Source organism: Nuphar pumila, chromosome 2 (assembly GCF_984573655.1).
Source record: "Nuphar pumila chromosome 2, dmNupPumi1.hap1.1, whole genome shotgun sequence".
Classification (NCBI taxonomy): Eukaryota; Viridiplantae; Streptophyta; class Magnoliopsida; order Nymphaeales; family Nymphaeaceae; genus Nuphar; species Nuphar pumila.
Window position 1 is genome coordinate 115,242,669 of NC_143250.1, and position 19,883 is coordinate 115,262,551.

The following is a 19,883-nucleotide window of genomic DNA, read 5'->3' on the forward strand; positions in this document are numbered from 1 at the left end:
CAATAATCCACGACCTCCTTGACCGCTTCTCCCTTGTGCTCCCTTTCCCTTGATATCATAACTTCTTCGTCCTCGTGCATAAGTAACCCCTGTAGCAAGCACTTCTTGTGTCCCAGTATGCATAGATGATTCTTCAGAAAATCCCTTTAGATTCATCTCATATTGTAACAATTTTGCACGCAGATCTTCAAAGTTGGGCAACTCAGGTAAACATAACAGGGAAGTGACAATCATATGATAGTCGTGTCCCAATCCACTGAGGGTTTGCTGTACCAAATCTTTATCAGTAACTGTACTTCCAACAACTGCTAGTTGATCTGTGATAACCATCATTTTGTTCAAATATTCCATGATGGTCATGGAATCCTTTCTTAACATTTGAAATTCTCTTTTAAGAAACATAATCCTGGCCTGAGAAACCTGTGAGTATGTCTGAACAAGTCTGTTCCAAAGTTGAATGGCAGTGCAGTCATCAGGAATGGCCACAAGTACCTCTTGTGACAGTGTAGATGTAATATAAGCAACTAGCGCTTGGTCTCTTTTCATCCAAGCCACAAATTCAGGATTTTTAACATATATTGTAGTAGATTCCCCTTTGTTGTCCCTTTCTTCTCGTGATATGAACTCAGGATGAACTGGAATAGATCCATCCAGATGTCCAGAAAGATCCTGACTCCTAATGAAAGGTATGATTTGCCTCTTCCAAGTCAAAAAGTTACCATTATTTAATTTTTCAGACACGAGTTGGCTGAGGAAACTTGAAGAAAGAACCGTTTGGCTAGGAAGTGAATCCATGTTTTACAGTATTAAGAGTGTTTTCAGCACAATCTGTCGACAGTTTCTGTAACTCCTTTTTTTTTTGCAGAAACTAATTCAGATCAATGGCTATCAGATTGCTGATTTGAAACAGAAATTGAATATCTATCAGATTTCTAATTTGTATAGGAAATGGAATATTGGGTATGAAAATAAAAAAAAAATTGTTAATATGAATTCCCACTTGGTATTGACGCAATGCTTTCAAGCTAAAGGTGATAAAGTGGAAGAAATGAGGATATATCGGCTTGATCAGATCTGATCAAGGATGCAGCTGAATCAAAATAGGGCCCCAATTGCGTGATTAGATAACGCTACGATTAAGAACGATAAACAGGGTATATTAATGACAGAATGAAGAATGAAGGAAAAGGTATTTTCAACAAAGGATTTGGGTCGAAAATCTGGGCTGAGTCACTCAGTCCTCTCTGAGTTGACTCAGATTAGGTAGGAAGATAATTTGATCAGATCTGATTAACGTCAAATCTGATCAAGTTCAAGGGACATAGAACGCAGATCAAGTCTGATTGGGGAGAGAAGAATGGACTGGGTCAGTCGTGAACCAGAAAAAAAATATCAGATGAGATGGGGAGACAGACCCAAAAATGGACTGGGTCAGTCGTGAACCAGAAAAAAAATCAGATGAGATGGGGAGACAGACAAAAAAAAATATTTTCTTGACTTAGAAGAGGAAATCGAGAGGGGATAGATCTTTCAGACGTACCTTTGAGATTGATTCCAGTTTCAACTGAAGCGTGGCTCTGATACCATGTTAGATTTTCAATCTCCAGGTCGTTCCACGCGTGAAAGTTGAGAAACAGAGAGAGATAGAGAAAGGGAGAGAGAAGTTGGGGAAAAAACTGATACCCAGTTGTGTTAGGGTCAGCTGCTGTGTATACTCCTTTATATTAACATGCTATTACAAAATTAGGGTACTAAAATACCCTCATTACAATAAATTATATTACACAATGCCATTAATGAGAAGTCACGGGTCTGGATCTCCAGATCCATGACCCGTTACTAAAGAAAACACTTCTTTTCACATCCATCACTATAGCAAATAGGAAAGGGCTTAATGCAGATCCTTGATGTAACCCAACCGTTATAGGAAAATTGGTTGTCACCCCTCCACAAGTGCAGACATTGGTTACTACTCCTTCGTACATATCTTTAATTATACTAATGTACTTGAGAGAAACACCTTTCTTCATTATTGTCCACCAGAGAACATCCCTAGGTACTCTATCGTATGCCTTCTCCAAATCAATAAAAACCATATGTAAATCTTTGTTCCTCTCTCTATATCTCTCAATAAGTTGTCCAAGAAGATGTATAGCTTCCATAGTTGATCTTCCAGGCATAAAACCAAATTGATTCTCCGATATCATGACAACCTTCCTCAACCTATACTCAATCACCTTCTCCCAAAGTTTTATATTATGACTCATGAGTTTTATACCACGATAGTGTTAAAATGTACCTCCAAAATCTTTGTTGTAAGTATAAATATATATACTTATATACATAGAGATACATATACATATATATATTATATGTATATGTATCTCTATATATATAAATATATATATTTATATACTTTTTATTTTATTTTACCCAAAAAGGGTATTCTTGTAATTTCCTATCTTGCGCATATTCCATTTGGAATATGTTGTAATTTTGCCTCTTTATTTTTGTATTTCTTTTTTATTTTTTTATTCTTTTTTCTTTTTCATAAAAGGTGCATTGGGGTCCCCCAATAGAGTCGTTGGGGGGGGGGGGGCAACGATCACAAATGTGACCGTTGGGGGCTCCCCAACGACTCCTTTGGGAGCCCCTTTGCACCTCTTCCTTCTTGTATAAATAGGGGTGCTCCCCCTTATTTTTCCTAAGCTTGAGAGTCTCAAGCATTTACTCTTTTTCTATAAAATACATGCCTTAAGTGCATGTTTGCTTCTTTTACGTTTTTTGCGTATTTTGTTCAAGTGTTGTGAGAGTGTCTTCGTGCACATCTTTTATAAAGTATTCTTGCTTGTATGCGTATTGTCTCCTTGTAGACATTTTCACATGGTATCAGAGCTCGGTTGGTAATAGAGGATCGTAGGATTCTTTCCTTTTCGAGTGCCTCGATAAGCGTGCCTCCGGATCTTTGGAGGTTGAAGTGGTAGATCTTTCTTCTCAAATATTTTAGAAGAATCTTGCGCAAGCTAGAAGTTGAAATATTGTGTTGGTACGCCCTTTCTCCCTTCCTCTTTACTTCATAATGGGCGAAAAAGAGTCATTTTACTCTTGGCTTCAAATTAAATGGGTCCAACTATCATGTTTGGGCCGGAAACATGGAGGCTCACATAAAAGGGAAGGGGCTATGGGGTTATGTGCAAGGCACAATTCCGGAACCGGAACCCAAAATAACTGTGGTAAACGGAAGTGAAATCAAGATTCTTGAAGGAGAAGAAAGGGTCAAAACTCTCGAAGAATATTCTAAGAAGCACGATGAATAAGAAATGAAGAATTTCAAGATTCTTTCTTGGTTCTTTTCATCCATTGAAACCAAGATTAATGCCAACATTATTAAGTTCAAAAAAGCATCGGAAGCTTGGCACTATCTTGAGAAAATGTATACATCGAGTGATCTATCTCATAAGTATTATCTTCAGAAGAAGGCTCTCTCTCTTACTTAAGGTGAAATGACTATTAGGGAATATTTTGTCGATCTTTCCTCAATTTGGGATGAGCTTGCCATGCTTGAACCAAAATGGAGTGGAGAGACAATTGAACTCTGTCACAAGCAACTTGAAGAAGATCGGTTCTTCAATTTTTTGAATGGGCTAAGGCCCAAATTTGAGCAAATAAGGTTTTCTCTTCTATCCTCATTTACTCCTCCCTCTCTTGAAAATGTACTCACCAAATTAAGTGGTGAGGAGACTCGTATGAGTTTATGTAAACAAGGATCAAGTGTTCTTGTGGTTACTTGTAATTATGAAGAAAACAATGAGGTCAATGTCGTATCAAGACCCGGGAACAATGTAAAGACCTATCGTCCCCCTCATTTTAAACCACAAAATCAAGGTGAAAATAGTGGGCAAAGAAGAAAAAGGGACTATAGCAAAGTTATTTGTCATTTTTGTAAAGAACCCGGACATATCAAACCCATATGTCCCAAATGGAAAAAGCTTCTCGCAATGGCTACCACCGGTGTACCACAAAAGGAGGAGGTATCATCAAGTGGGTCACTCTCTATAAATCAAATAGTGGAAGCCCTTCAACCTCTCCTCAAAGGAGCTACCTCCGGTGCCGCCGTATCTACTTTATCGTTTCTAGGTAAAGTCTCTTGGCTTTTGGACTCCGATGCATCTTTTCATATATCCCCAAACATGTTTTCACTTTCCGATTACTCAAAAAATGGCTCTCCCTCTTTTGTTTCCACTGCTGATGGAAGCTCTCTTGAAATTAAAGGAATAGGTAATTTTGAAACTCAAGATTTTTTTATTCCAAAAATTAGATTTATACCTAAACTAAACTTAAACCTTCTCTCTGTTTCTCAACTCTCGGACCATGGTTGCGATATTAAATTCTCTTATGATAAATGCTTAATACAGGATCGCTGGTTCGAGAAATTGATTGGGGAAGGCTTTAGAAAATGAGACTTATACTATATGGAATCTCTTCAAGTTCCAAAATCTTTTTGTAATGTTGCCCAAAACAAAGATATAAATGTGTGGCACAAAAGACTTGGTCATCCTAATATCACCAAGTTGTCTCATTTACATTTTGCAAAAGACCTATATAAAAGTTCATTTTCTTGAAATGATTGTATTCTCGGAAAAATGCAAAGTTTACCTTTTGAACAAAGAACTATGTTCTCTTTTAAAACTTTCGAAATTGTTCATTCGGATGTTTGGGGACCCGCACCTGTTACTTCAAAAGGAGGCTTTTCTTATTATGTCATTTTTGTGGATGATTTTTCCAAATATTCGTGGATCTATTTTCTTAAGTTCAAACATGAAGTTTTTTCGTGTTTTAAAGCCTTCCATTTAATGATCAAGAATCAATTTAACAGTAACATAAAAATATTTAGAAGTGTTTCTGGAGGAGAATATCTCTCCAATCAATTTAAAGTATATCTTGAGGATCACAGAATTATCCACCAAAGATCTTGTCCTAAAACTACTCAACAGAATGGGTTGGCCGAAAGAAAACATAGGCACATCATTGAGACCACTAGAACCCTTCTTATTTCCCAAAACATTCCTAAAAACTTTTGGGCAGAAGCAGCTCTTGCTTCTGTTTATCTGATAAATCGCTTACCATCTAGGATATTAGGGAAAATATCCCCCTTTGAGATCTTATATACGCTTGAACCTGATTATAATAGGTTACGAGTTTTTGGGTGTAAGTGCTTTATACTTACAGATAAAAATGACAAGCTCTCTCCCAAAGCTATCTCATGCGCCTTTCTTGGGTATTCCGAAACTCAAAAAGGGTTTCGTTGCTATGATCTTCGAGATGATAAGTTATATGTCTCTAGAAATGTAACATTTTTAGAAAATGAAAGTGGCTTTGAAAAAAATGTTTCTCAACAAGAAAATTTTGATTATTCCTTCCTATTTGACTTATTGTCTAGTAATGATGATATATCTAGTGATGATGATGTGTCATCAAATCATGATGAAGAAAATGATGGTGATATTGGTGAACATAACTCAATCAATGAACAAGAAAGTAGACTTCCAAGTGAACCTATAACCTACTCTCGTAGAAACCAAGACACCTTTAGAAGTGCTATTGACCAATATAGTGAGCTTGTTCCTACTCTCGATCACCGAAGATCTGAAAGGAATAGGAGACCTCCAACTCGTTTTGTTTCTTTTGTTTCTTTTGACTCTTTCTCACCCTGATATAGGGCTTGTCTGAGTGCCATTCACTCTTATTTTGAACCAAGGAATTTTGAAGAAGCTAAAAAATGTATAGAATGGCAAGAAGCTATGCAAAATGAACTTAATGCCCTTAAAAAGGCTGAAACTTGGGATTTCCAAACCCTACCCATAGGAAAGAAAACTATAGGATGTCGGTGGGTTTTTAAGGTTAAAACCAAGAGCGACGGATCACTGGAAAGGTATAAAGCTCGCTTAGTTGCTAAAGGATATGGGCAAGAGTATGGAATTGATTATGAAGAAACCTTCGCTCCTGTAGCCCGAATAGTGACAGTTAGATGTCTTATTACTATTGCATCTATTAAAAATTGGAACATTTATCAAATGGATGTAAAAAATGTCTTTTTAAATGGTGATCTTAACGAATAAGTGTACATGGATTCCCCACCAGGCATGAAGATTCCCAAAGATAAAGTTCTTCGGCTTCGAAAGGCCCTCTATGGTTTGAAACAGGCCCCTAAAGTTGGTATGACAGGTTTACCAGTGTAATGCTGGAAAATGGTTTTTCCTCATGTTATACTGACACTGCTCTATTTACTAGAAAATCTAATGCAGGGATTATGATACTACTACTCTATGTTGATGACATGTTAATTACAGGTAATGATGTTCAAGGAGTCAAGGGTATTAAGTCCGTCTTGACTTCAAAATTTGAGATGTCAGACTTGGGTTTTCTGACATATTTTCTTGGAATTGAGGGTGCCTATTCGCAACAGGGTTATTTCCTATCTCAGTCTAAACTTGCTTGTGAGATTATTGACAGATCAGGAATTTCTGATGACAAAATATGCGAAACTCCTGAAGTCGTGGGATAAAAAATGAAGATTGACGACGGTGTTCCTCTAACTGATCCTACTCCTTACTGGCAGTTGGTAGGTTCTTTAATGTATCTTAGCATTACTCGACCTGACTTGTCACATGCTATACACATCGTCAGTCAGTTTCAGCACGCTCCTACAACCGTTCATATGAGTGTTGTTCTTCGCATCATCAGATAGTTGAAGGGGACAATAAATAAGGGAGTATTTCTATCTTCTTCTTCTGAATTAAAATTACTTGCTTATACTGACTCAGATTGGGGAGGTGACCCTAGTAACCGTCACTCCACCACTGGTTTTTGTGTTTTCTTAGGTGAGTCCTTGATCTCATGGCGATGTAAAAAGCAACAGAAGGTCTCTCTATCATCCACTGAAGCTGAATATAGAGCCATGACATCTACCACCATGAAAATTGTATGGATTCGACGCCTTTTGGAAGATATGAGAGTGTATCAGAGAACCAACAAAGTTGTGCTGTGACAATAAAAGTGCAATTTATATTGCCAAGAATCACACCTTTCACGAGCGAACAAAGCATATAGAGATGGACTGCCATTATGTCAGAGAAGAATACTTGAAAAAGGTCATTGATCTACCATACGTGACGTCTGAGTATCAACTTGCAGACTTCTTCACAAAAGCTCTATGTTCGCCCAGATTTCATTTCCTTCTTGACAAACTTGCGGTTATCGCACCGTAAGTTTGAGGGGGGTGTTAAAATGTACCTCCAAAATCTTTGTTGTAAGTATAAATATATATACTTATATACATAGAGATACATATACATATATATATTATATGTATATGTATCTCTATATATATAAATATATATATTTATATACTTTTTATTTTATTTTACCCGAAAAGGGTATTCTTGTAATTTCCTATCTTGCGCATATTCCATTTGGAATATGTTGTAATTTTGCCTCTTTATTTTTGTATTTCTTTTTTATTTTTTTATTCTTTTTTATTTTTCACAAAAGGTGCATTGGGGGTCCCCCAATAGAGTCGTTGGGGGCTCCCCAACGACTCCTTTGGGAGCCCCTTTGCACCTCTTCCTTCTTGTATAAATAAGGGTGTTCCCCCTTATTTTTCCTAAGCTTGAGAGTCTCAAGCATTTACTCTTTTTCTATAAAATACATGCCTTAAGTGCATGTTTGTTTCTTTTACGCTTTTTGCGTATTTTGTTCAAGTGTTGTGAGAGTGCCTTCGTGCACATCTTTTATAAAGTATTTTTGCTTGTATGCGTATTGTCTCCTTGTAGACATTTTCACAGATAGTTTGTGCAATCTTGTATATCACCCTTATTCTTATATAGAGGCACCAAAGTACTCTTCTTCCACTCATTAGGCATCTTATTTGTCCGCCAAATCTTGTTAAAAAGATTTGTCAACCATTAAACCTTTCTCACCCAAGCATTTTCAAGCCTCGATAGGTATACCATCTGGGCTAACTGCCCTTCTTGATTTCATTTTCTTCAAAGCCTCTGCAATTTCTTTCTTTTGAATCTTGTGTATGAAGTCACGATTCATCTCATGAAAAGGAATGGAGAAGTCTCCAAGATCCTGAGCATGACTTCCATTAAATAGCTTATCAAAATAATCTTTCCATCTCTCCTTAATCTCCTCATCTTTGACTAAAACCCTTTGTGTTTCATCTTTGATACATCTAACCATACCCAGATCCCTCGATTTTCTATCCCTCATCTTTGCAAGCCTATAAATATCCTTCTCGCCCTCTTTGGTATCCAACTTGTCATAAATCTCCTTATATACCTTATCCCTCGCGTTTCGAACTACTTTTTTAGCTTCCTTCTTTGCTATTATATACTTCTCCAAATTCTCATTATCATGACTCTTACTTAGATTTCTATAACACTATCTTTTAACCTTAATAGCTAATTTGACATCCTCGTTCCACCATGATGTATCCTTACCTAGCGGTGCACCGCCTTTAGACTCACTCAATACCTCCTTAGCCACCTTTCTCATGCCACTCGCTATCTTATTCCACATTGATTCTGAATCCTCCTCGAGACACTAATCAGCTTCCTTAACTACCTGCTCTATAAACATTCCTTGTTTAGCTCCTTTCAGTGCCCACCACTTAATTCTAGGATCTATCCTATGTCTATCCCTTTTGCGGTATTTTCTAATTCTAAGATCTAAAATTAAGACTATGTTGTGTAGCTACACTTTCTCTCGGTATAACCTTACAATCGATGCAACAACCCCTATCTCTGTTTCTAAGTAGGAAAAAATCTATCTGACTCGTATTAACCTCACTTTTAAATGTTACTAGGTGAGACTCCCTCTTCCTAAACCAAGTGTTTGCTAAGATCATATCATAGGAGAAACCAAAATCTAAAATCCTTTCTCCACTTTCGTTTCTTTCTCCTATACCATAGCCTCCATGGATACTCTCAAATTCATCCCTACTACTGCCTACATGTCCATTAAGGTCACCGCCGATGAAAAGCTTTTCTTCATAAGATATCCCTTGTACTACTCCATCTAAATCTTCCCAAAATTGACACTTAATGGAATCATCTAAACCTACTTGAGGTGCATAAACACTAATAATATTAATAATATCCGTACCTAATACTAATTTAATAAGTAAAATCCTATCACCCTTCCTACGGACCTTAACTACATTATCTATAAACTCACGACTAATAACAATCCCTACTCCATTCTTATTCCTATTTATTCCTGTATACCAAATCTTATATCCCCAAGGTTCTATCACTTTTGCTTTCTCACCTACCCATTTGGTCTCTTGTAGACATAAAATATTCATCTTTCTCCTACACATATCATCTACTAACTCTACCAACTTACCAGTTAAAGACCCTATGTTCCAAGTAGCTAACCTAATTTTATGGTCTTGAACTATCTTCTTTACCTCCACCCGTCCAACAAAGTGAGGGAACCCTTGCCTATTTGACACCATACCCGGGCGCCGGTGTGACGTGTCGCTTCTGGGCGACGACCTAGCAACCCTTGCCCATTTATCACTGCCGCCAGGCCTATAGAGTACAACGCGTCGCTCAGTAGAGCGCCCCAACGAAATTCTCATATTGGTTCATATTCATAGGGTGTGACTAAGTTTTTATGCTGGCTGTCACTGGCCTACCGCAACCCTCCTCCTTTATCCGGGCTTGGGACCGACAATGTATAACTAAACAGTTATACACAGACGGAGTTTTAAGTTTTATCAGTTAACAATATATAATTTTTAGGATCAACTAGGTAGCATCCCTCGTAAACATCGCAGCACTGGCCCAAAGGCCGCGCAACTGTGAAGCATCATCTGTCGATTCCAACATTGAAAATATCAGTGCAGGAAGGAGAGCCATTTCGTCTCCCCACCTAAGCCAACACATACCGAACATCTGAAAGCCCACATAGCGGCAAGGGAACCAACAACAACAGCACGTTGCAGTGTGGCCTACCAAACCACATGTCCAAGCCCTCTACCAAGTTGCACAAGGAACCTTGCAGTTGAGTTGTTAGCACCGAGTAGGGACACGATTCCGCTGCGACAAAGGGAAAGCAAACACAGAAACCCAAGAAGCACAAACTGTGCACACAACCATGTGCACGATGGACATGTTGAGAAGCCAAGCACCAAAGCACCTCGTGGAAAATTAGCATAGCTCGCAGCCACAACGACGTCGGGCCCCTCCCCGACATTCTAAGAGGGAGAAAGGGAAGACAAAGAGGAGAGGAGGAGAGCAGAGGGAGTCGGGGGCATACCTAGAGAGGTCCGGCAGAGCGGTCGGCTGCGGCGTCGGGGTCCGACAGAGAGGTTCGACTTCAGGAGGAGAGGGAGGATTAGGGCAAATTTTTATTTGCCCTAATCCTCCTCTTCGCAACCCTTTTCATCGGGGATTTTTTTTTTAGTCTAAAAACTAGACAAAAATGACCTTGGATGCATTGACCGCACTCAGGGTCGGGTTGACTGCACCGGGTGCCTCACTCGCACGCGCACCCGCTTCTACGTGGGTGCGGCACCTGGTTGGCCGAATCTCCATGACATAGGTGGATAGATATTCAAAGGCGTCCATCGATTAATTTCATTGCTTCTTTACTTAGTGATCCAGTATTCTTGAAAGCAGTTGATGCATTTGGGCAATATAAAAATGCTGAAAATTTGAAGAAGTTGTTTATAGAAGTAATAAAAGAAGTGAGTGATCAGAAAGTAGTGTAAATCATCACAGACAATGCTCCAGTTTATAAAAGTACAACATTGAGTTTGGAGAGTGAGTATCCTCATATTTTTTGGACTCCCCGTGTAGCACACAGCTTGAATCTGACCCTCAAGAGCATCTGCAACCCCAAAATTCACCTAACATATGCTCTATGTTCATGGATTGAGGACTTAGAAAAAAAATATCAAAAGCATTAAGGATTTTGTTGTTAACCACCATCAGGATAATGTGATATTTAATAGGTATTCTGATATAAAATTGTTGAAAATTGTTGAAACACGTTTTACATCCATCATTGTGATGGTAAAAATAATTAAGGAAGTCATGAATGTTTTTGTTAACATGGTGATTAATGAGAATTGGATATTCTATCATATTGATGATGTTGTCAAGGCTTAAGAAATTCATTGTTGATGATGAGTTTTATGATAGAGTCATATATTTTCTTGAGTTTACGCAACCTATTTGGAAAATGCTGAGAGAAGTTGATAAGGAGGATCTCATGCTTTACAAAGTTTATGAAATGCGGGATAATATGATCGAAAAAATACAAGTTGGAGTTTTCAAGCATAAGGGAAAAAATCTTGCATTGGATGATTCAAAATTTTTTAATCATATTAATTCAATTTTAGTCAGAAGATGGGATAAGAGCAACACTCTTTTGCATTGCATGACACATTTTCTCAATCCCAAATATTATGCAAAGAAGTGGCAGGAAGGTGGTGTTGGTCGTGTCCCTCCATAGTATACTGTATAATCTACTTCTTTTCTGTTTCACTTGTTTGATTGTTTTCATAATATATTGAGGTTGATTTAATTATGGTGTTAGTTTTTATGATGAAGAATTGAATTCTAGTTTGTTAATTTGATTTATTGCATGCATAATGAATTGATGATATGATAATTGTTTTTTATTTCATTAGTGTGACTGTTAAATGTTAAAAATTATATATATACCCTCTTGTGCCCCCTCTGTAAAGTCCAGTAAAAAAAAATCGAACACGTGTCGCGGTCTGCCCGTCGTGTCGGATCCGAGCTGGACCCAGACCCGAGCTCGACCCGGCTTCTCGAATGATCGAGAAGCCTGTGTCTTTTAAAAGACACAGGCGCCTCAGACGAGGGGCAAAAGCCCTCGCCCCTTCTCTCTCCACTTCGTCTCTCCCGTATCCTCTCGTCCCCCGCGACCGTTGTCGTTGACGACCACCCATCGCCGGTCATCGCCCCTTCTCTCCTCCTCTCCCGTCTCCATCCCGTGGCGGCAAGACGCCGACGACGGAAGCCACCGGCTGCCTCCGAGTTCCGGCGACCTCCCTGCGACCATCGACGGCTGCCGTCGGCAACAGTCTTGTCGGTCTTCTCTTTTTTCTCTCGTGTTGGGCCGACACCACCCAATATCGGAGTAGCCTCGACGCCGGCTACGCCTTGCTGGAACCCCGTCCTCGGCTCCCCTTCTTCTGTGGCCACCTAACGACAGCAGCCGTCGCCGATAGCACCGTTGCTGCTCTTCTCTCTCTGGCTTCTCCCGTTTCCCCTGGTCGATGACTCTCGTGCTGCCGCCGGCGATCGGAGCTACCGACGACCAACCTCGACGACCCCGAGAACACCCATTTTCTGCCTCATCTCCTTGTGTTCGGTCGATGCTGCCACTGCTGCGCTCCTCCCTTTCTACGATGATTTTGGCACTCAACATCAGCGACCTCAAGGCCCCTCGACTCCCACGTTGTTGCGGTCTTCCGAGGTAAACCCTCCCCTCTTCTTCTTCTCCTTTGTGAGGGGTTGACCGACAGGGAGGATGAGCCCCCTATCGTCGCCTCTTGTCGGCAGGGGGTTAACCCCCTGCCTTCCTTTTGGAGTCGGTCGACAGGGGGGCTGAGCCCCCTGTCGTCGCCTCTTGTCGGCAGGGGGCTCCGTTCCCCCTGTCCTTGTTCGGTCGGCAAGGGGCTCCGCTTCCCCTTGCCCCTCTTGCTGTGTCAGCAGGGGGCTCCGCTCCCCTTGTCCCTCTTGTTTTGCCGGCAGGGGGCTCTGCCCCCCTGCCGTTTGTCTTGTCGAGAGGGAGTTCCTCTCCCCCTGTCCCTCTTGTGTTTTCTGGCAGGGGCGAGGTTCCCCCTGCTTTTGTGTTTCCCGGCAGGGGGCGAAGCTCTCCCTGCTTTCCTGTGTTTTGCCGGCAAGGGGCTTTACCCCCATGCCTTGATCCTGTTGCCGACAGGGGCAGAGTCCCTGCCTGTCTCGTTTCCAGTAGGGGGTTGCGCCCCCTGTCCTATCTTATAGTGGCAGGTTTGGCAGGGAGCCTCTACTCCCTTCCCTGCCTTTCTCTGTTTTGGCAGGCAGGGAGCCCCTGCTCCTTGCCTCTGCTGCCTTTTTGCCAGGTAGGGGTAAGGCCCCTACCTCTGGCACCCTTGTTGGCAGATACAGAGTTTCTACCTCTGCAGCCTGCAGGAGGCCTTGCTGCCTCTGTTGCTTTTCTGCAGGGAGCTTAGCTCCCTACCTACCCTCGTATTTGGGGTCTGGTACCACTGCAGGTCTTACCAGACCCGCTTCTCGTTTGTATTATGGCATGTTACTAATGTTCTAAGCATCGCAGGTTGAACGGTGGATCCAGCTCGCCTTAGTGGCTCGAGCTTACTTACGCCGCAGGCGTACGAGGACCCGCAACCCCTCAAGGTAGGGGATTCTTGAGTAAATGGACAATGAATAGATAAATGCTAAAATAAGGAAAGATAACTAAAAATGAAAGAAGACGATGATATATGTATACGTATAAAATATATACGTATGTCTTTTAATTCAAGGACGCGGTTTCGCGATCCTTATCTTCTTTACTTTCTTGCACTTTCCTTTTTTGTTGATGTCGTGCTATATGTGCCCAGACTTTTAATTCATGTCTTTACAGTTCATGTCATTTTAACTCAAGGATGCGGTTTCGCGATCCTTGTCCTCTTTACTTTTTCGTACTTTATTTTTTTGTTGCCCTGCGTTTTACGCCATGGCATTTACTTGGATATGTATGCCTTTTTACTCCAGGATGCAATCCTGGTCCTCCTATAAATTCTCGCACTTTAATTTTTGCATTTACTTTTGTTGCCACGCGCTTTATGCGCCATGACCTTACTACTTACTACCTTACGTTCCTGTTGTAGTCGTGCTTGCTTTTGCACTTACTTTTTGTATGTGTTGTTCGTCCTTACTTTACTGCTGCATTTCGTGCATATGCTTTGCTCGTATATGTATTCTTATCTCTGTCGTATGCTCCTTTACTTGCTTACGCTTATTGTTTAATCAAGGTACAACTCCATGCCTCGCAAGTCATCTTTTGCACTTGCGTAATCAGGATAGGATCCCATACCTCGTGAGTTGCTTACGTAGTTGTCTGCTTGTGTGTTTCGATGGTCAAGGTATGATTCCATACCTCGTGTGTGGCTTGTGTGTTTTACGCTTGAGGTGCAGTTTTGCACATCGAGTCTTGCTCCTCGATTTGCCATTATATTATGATATGCACGGGTTTTGCCCCTTGTCAGCTTGCACTCCCGGAGTGCAGCTTCGAGCGTATTTCAACTTGTTCATTTGTCTTAAAAAACACGATGCACACCTATGCACTCGGTTCTCCAAAGGATGACTTTTTAAGCACCAACCTATTTTCGAAACGTATAGTTTTGCAAAGCAGATTTCGAAAGCCTTTTACGAGATTGCGGTTGGATCTCCCAAATCGATATATTTGGGAAAGGTGTGTTACAATTTCAGTTCGCGTATCTGATACGACTCGGATAACTTTGTTTAGGAGCATGTGCACGAGTGGGGCGAGAGTCCTATCGGGTACCTGCGCCATCGCTAGATCGGTGCTATATCCCCTCTGATATAAGACCTAATTACTAAGCCTTTTGGCCAAACTAAGATAGCAGCGCCTTTCCTTTCTTCGTGAGAGTATTGTTGATGGATTTCTTCTGAGAAATCCATGCCCCTCTTATCGTGGTTGTACTTTTGAACAGGTACTTTGCGTACTACGATAAGTAGGATGAGAGGTCTATATTTACCTCGAACGTGCAATGGCACGTGTTTGAGATCACAAAAGAGTGATGTTTCTATCCTCACTATGGGTTGACCCCTCTCATCGTGGTTGTACTTTTGAACAGGTACGTTGCGTACTGTGATGAGTAAGATGAGAGGTATCTGGTTGCCTCGAACGTGCAGTGTTGCGTGTAATTCACATAATGACAATTATGCGCATTCACAGGCAAGATGCTCGAATGGGTCGAAAGACCAAAGCATGTAGAATGGGACGGCGGTTAAGAAACCCCCGTCGTACCCCTTCGAGATGGTTAATCAAGAGAGAGGATGGATGGTACAAAACTCTGATGCACAAGCCATTAATGGCTATTACGGACAAAGGTTTGGCTTTCCTAGTCATCAGAGGTAGGGGAATTGGGGCTACCATAATTATCCTAGGTGGTAGTCGCCTGACACTTCTGCAGAAGTTGGATGCATCCATAGGCCCAATATGCCTTTGGGGACTTACTCTCTTGGCCATTGGTCGTCTCCTTAGGAGCGAACTCAGTCAGTGATTCGGGGTATAATAAAATACATAACATAATGGACTCCCGAATCGATCTCGGTTGTTTCTACGTTTTTGCCTGTGCGTACCCACAATGGCCAGCTCATAATGAGAACAAGATATAACTTACGCACATGATTATGAGATATGTGTGTTGTAACATGAATTGATTGATTGCTTACTCGGTAGTTCAGTACGCTACTCGTTGAGCTATGCATGCCTGTCGAGGCGTTACTCTAGTTGGTTAAACTGCTTACGCAGTCTTTGCTTAGTAATAACTAGCTTCTCATACTAGTTAAATGTTTATTCATTAGCGTGTGCCTCTTATGATTGATGTGATTGCATATAGCTCGTAATCTACGAACTGGTGGCAAATAAGGCTGATGTAGCCGCTTGTCTTATAAGCTGCTTACATATTGTGATATAACTGCTACTGTATGATTGCTTATCATGTGTAGCTTATGAATTGCTTGTGATGCAAGAGCTTGTGCCTTACAATTAATGTAGTTACTTGCCGATGGACTGAACCATCTAATGGTAATTGTATGTATTGCGAGCATTGTTATGAATGTTTGCTTTATGCAATTGCTTTGTTTTGACTGTTGGATAGAGTTAGTCACTCTTCACCTATAGTATCAGTTGGATCGCTATAGTTGCTTGTTTAGTATTATGGTCCTTATTGCTCTTGTATTTAGCTGTTTGCTTTACTAGAGTTTTACTTACTCCACAGTTCGTTTGGTTAGTCTGCTAGTCTTGCTTTTTCTGCTTGATCTAGCGATTATCTTGCTTATTGCAGTCTTTGTTCCTCTTTGTCTTTGGCACCCCTACTAGTCTCTTGTGAGACTGACCCATTTCATGGGCAGGTGGTGAACAGGTTGAGACAGCTTGCAATGGCACGATGACGTGATGCGTTCAAGGCGAAACCTTTTCCCTGATGTTGCGCTCCTGAGGACACCTTTGGTAAATGTGATATAAAGTTTCTTTGAAAGTATCTCTTCTGATTAAAACTCTGGATTACTAAAACTGTATTACCAAAACTTTATTCTTCTTTTCATTTCAATAAAATATATATTCGAGTTGCAAAACATTGTAATGCGCCCAAGGTCCAGGGACTTGCTACTTCAAAGATGATTTTTCACTGAACTTCTGTTTTAAACTCTGATAAGTAATCGATTTCAAAGCTTTCAACCTTTTTCATAAAAGGTTTCAAGTCCACAATTTTGGGGCGTTACACCCTCACCTAAGTTTTTTTAAAGTGCCGCATTGTCGCACCCGCACCTATGTGACATACGGTATCAGGTAAGATTCCGCAACCATGCCATGCAGCTCATGGTGGGAGCATGCACTGCAGGGAGAGGGGGGTCGGGTGGGGTTAGAGAGAGAGTTCTGAAAGGTGAAACTCCTAAGCAGGGAGACTCATTTTTTGTCCACAAGCTCGAACTCAAAGAAGGATCATCCATCAAGAAAACTGGGCACATAAAATAAGAAACCACACCCAAACAAGAAAGTATAAGAATAAAGAAGTCACAAAACCAGTGTCCACCTAGAATGTAGAAAAGCTGCTATAAAACCATGAGTTACATAATTCTCTAAGAACATCCCAGAAATTTCTGAATATTTTCTACCAGCAAGAATGGTGAGCCTATTGTGTGAAAAATTAAAAAAACAGATAAAGCTATAGGAAACTTACGCGCTAAGCGCACCACCTCCTTTTGCGTGGCCATCCATTTTAGTAACAATCACAGCTCCAACAGAAACACTTTGCTTGAAAGCTTGGGCTTGATCAAATGCAGCCTGCCCAATACTGCTGTCCATCACAAATATCACCAGATCTGGTTTCTTGAGCAAAAAAAAGGAGCGAGCAGTAAGAAACTATTGAAAACAAGTTGCGAAAATAGCAAATCATGCAAGAGTTAAAGTTGAGAAGTTACTGTTGCTTCAAAAACTTGGCGCATTTCTTCAAACAGGGCAGCCTCTTGCTTATGTCGGCCACTTGTATCAACAATAATAAGATCACAATTTTCTTGTTTAAATCTTTCCACACCTTCAACAGCAATCTTCACAGGATCTGACTCCATATAGCTGTAGAAATCATGCAGAAAGTCAGCAATATGAAAAGGTGGTAAAAGCACCTTAACAGGCAAGTGCATTTAGCATAAATAACAAACATTTATTCAATGAGGGTGCATTCAACAGAAAATACTCCACTATTTTTATAGGTGGTAAAGGCTAAAGATACACTCTGAAGGATTTTCAGGCGTTCACACAAAACTCAGAAAAGACGTTGAGTTTAGCAACATCTGAAATCTATGTCACATGGGTGCGGGTGCGGGGATGTGGCACTTCCAAAAAACCCGAGTGCGGGGGTGTGGAAAAAATATATATATATATATATATATATATATATAAAGTCCAAAAGTTGGACATAAATGACCCTGGGTGTGTTGACTGCACCCAGGGTCAGGTTGACCGCATCGGGTGCGGCACCTAGTTGGAGAATCCCTGTGACATATATTAAAAAAAAAAATCTTGGCAAATTTTTTTTAATTCACTGCACCCGGTGCCGCACCCGCACCCGCGTCACATCGACGCGGGTGTGGCACCCTGCTAGCCGAATCCCTGTGACATAGTCTGAAATTTGACTAATTCCATGAAATCCAGTGTTGACATGATGCTCCCCAAGAACTAACAAAAAACTGATAGGGCATGTCATAGATTAACAAGGAAACAAAGAAAATCACTGACAAAGATAAACCTGGTGTAGAATGTGTACAATAAGAATGTTTACACATACACCAACACACCCGTATATGCCTCTCACTAGGCAGTTGCCTATGCACCAAGGTATTGCTAGACACACTTTTGACTACTGAGGTTCTAATCCAACTCTTCTTAGCTATGTCACATAGGTGCAGGTGCGGGTGTAGGTACGGGTGCGGGTACGGTGATGCAGTACTTTAGAAAAACTTGGGTGCGGGTGTAAGACCCGCAATTTTTCAGATAACTCTGAATAAATTCCTGAGGCATTCTTCAGTGAAAAATAGCATTTTTACCGTAAAGCGAATCGAACCGATTCCTGCGACCCAGATATACTTAAGATATTCGTATCTTCACGAATATATGCTCAAACGCTCTGGAGGTCATAACTTCCTATCTGAACAAAATCAAAGGATTCCTGCGAGCCAACTTTCTTAGTGGCATCAATACGAAGATAATGGCGTACTTAGAATTTTTCGGAAAAAAATCGCCGAAAACCCGAAATTCTTGCGGGACCCACGAAAATATTGGTGGGACCCACTGGAATATTTCTCAGAAAATATTCTAGAATATTCCATCACCTTCCAGCATCTTCCAGAGCCTTCCAGCATGTTTCAGCACCTTCCATGGAAGGGATTCTCAGAAAGCCCAAGGGCAAAATGGAAATTCTGAAACTTGGGGCTCAAGTTTCAGAATCTATAAATAGAGGAGCCCCCCTCCTTTGAAAAATCGTCTAACCCTCTCTCTCTCCTCCTTTTCCAAACCTCCCCTACCTAGCCTAGCCCACCTGACCTGGTCCTAACCCACCTGACCTGGGTCTGAACCCACTTGACCTGGTCCAAACCCAGTTGACTTGACTTGAACCTAGTTGGGTTTAAAGTCAAAGTCAAAGTCCTTTTTGGTCTAGATTCCGGTTTGGATTTCTGAACCCAGACTTAGCCTACTTGAGCTGAGTTCGAACCTGCTGAACCCAGTTGACTTGGATCGAACCCTGTTTGGTTCAAACCACTTAGGTTGAGTAGCTTGACCTGCTCTACCTCTTTCTCAACTAAGTCAGCTTCATCTGACTTAGTCTGACCTCTCGAAGGAAGGCTCGAAGCCAAAGAAGCAACCCGGAGCCGTTTCTTCCACGATTTGAAGTAAGTTCGCTTCGTTGATCCATCTCTCTCAAGTATTTGACTGTTTGTATATAGAATATACTTTCTGAAGTAGTATCTTACTTTAGTTCTTGATTGAGCCCTTTTTGGACACTTCGGTGTTCACCCGCTCGTCTCGTAACTATCGTCGGATATATCTATGTTCAAACACGCAGTATATGCGTTCTTCAAAATGGTATCTCGCTTTAGTTCTTGGTTGAGCCCTTTAGGACACTTCGGTGTTCACCCGCTCGCCTCGTAACTATCGTTGGATGCGGATCTAGGTGTATATCTGCTGATTCTGCCGACGCGTCTTATATCGCACAGGCTATGTAATTTACCTTTGCCGTCGCGTCGTATGATGCCAAGGTTCCCTGTTTTCTGCACTTCCGATTACTGCACTTCCGATTATGTATTTACTTACGCCGTCGCGTCGAACGATGCCAAGGCTTCTGCTTTGTTATATATGTAGAATATTTCGTTCAGTTACACACCCTGAACAATAGTATATGCATTTCTTTACGCCGCCGCTGTATAAAGCACAGGCTTCTGCTTATACTACATATATAGCGCATAAATGAGCGTTCAAATGGAGATCAACTCCAAATCGCCCATGCGATTCCTTGACCGCTCCTCGTTCAAGATTCTGCTTGACGAATG

General features: G+C 41.1%; 1 protein-coding gene across 1 annotated transcript in view; it reads right to left on the reverse strand.

Moving 5' to 3' along the window:
• The window catches only part of LOC149846838 (signal recognition particle subunit SRP54 2), a 51,390-nt gene that overhangs the window by 14,878 nt on the left and 16,629 nt on the right, over positions 1-19,883 (reverse strand). Inside the window, exons 5-6 of the mRNA XM_089996605.1 lie at positions 17,262-17,412; positions 17,021-17,169 (exon numbers count right to left, since the gene is read on the reverse strand). Coding sequence (XP_089852731.1) covers positions 17,021-17,169; positions 17,262-17,412 — 300 coding nt within the window. The remainder of the gene's footprint in view (positions 1-17,020; positions 17,170-17,261; positions 17,413-19,883) is intronic.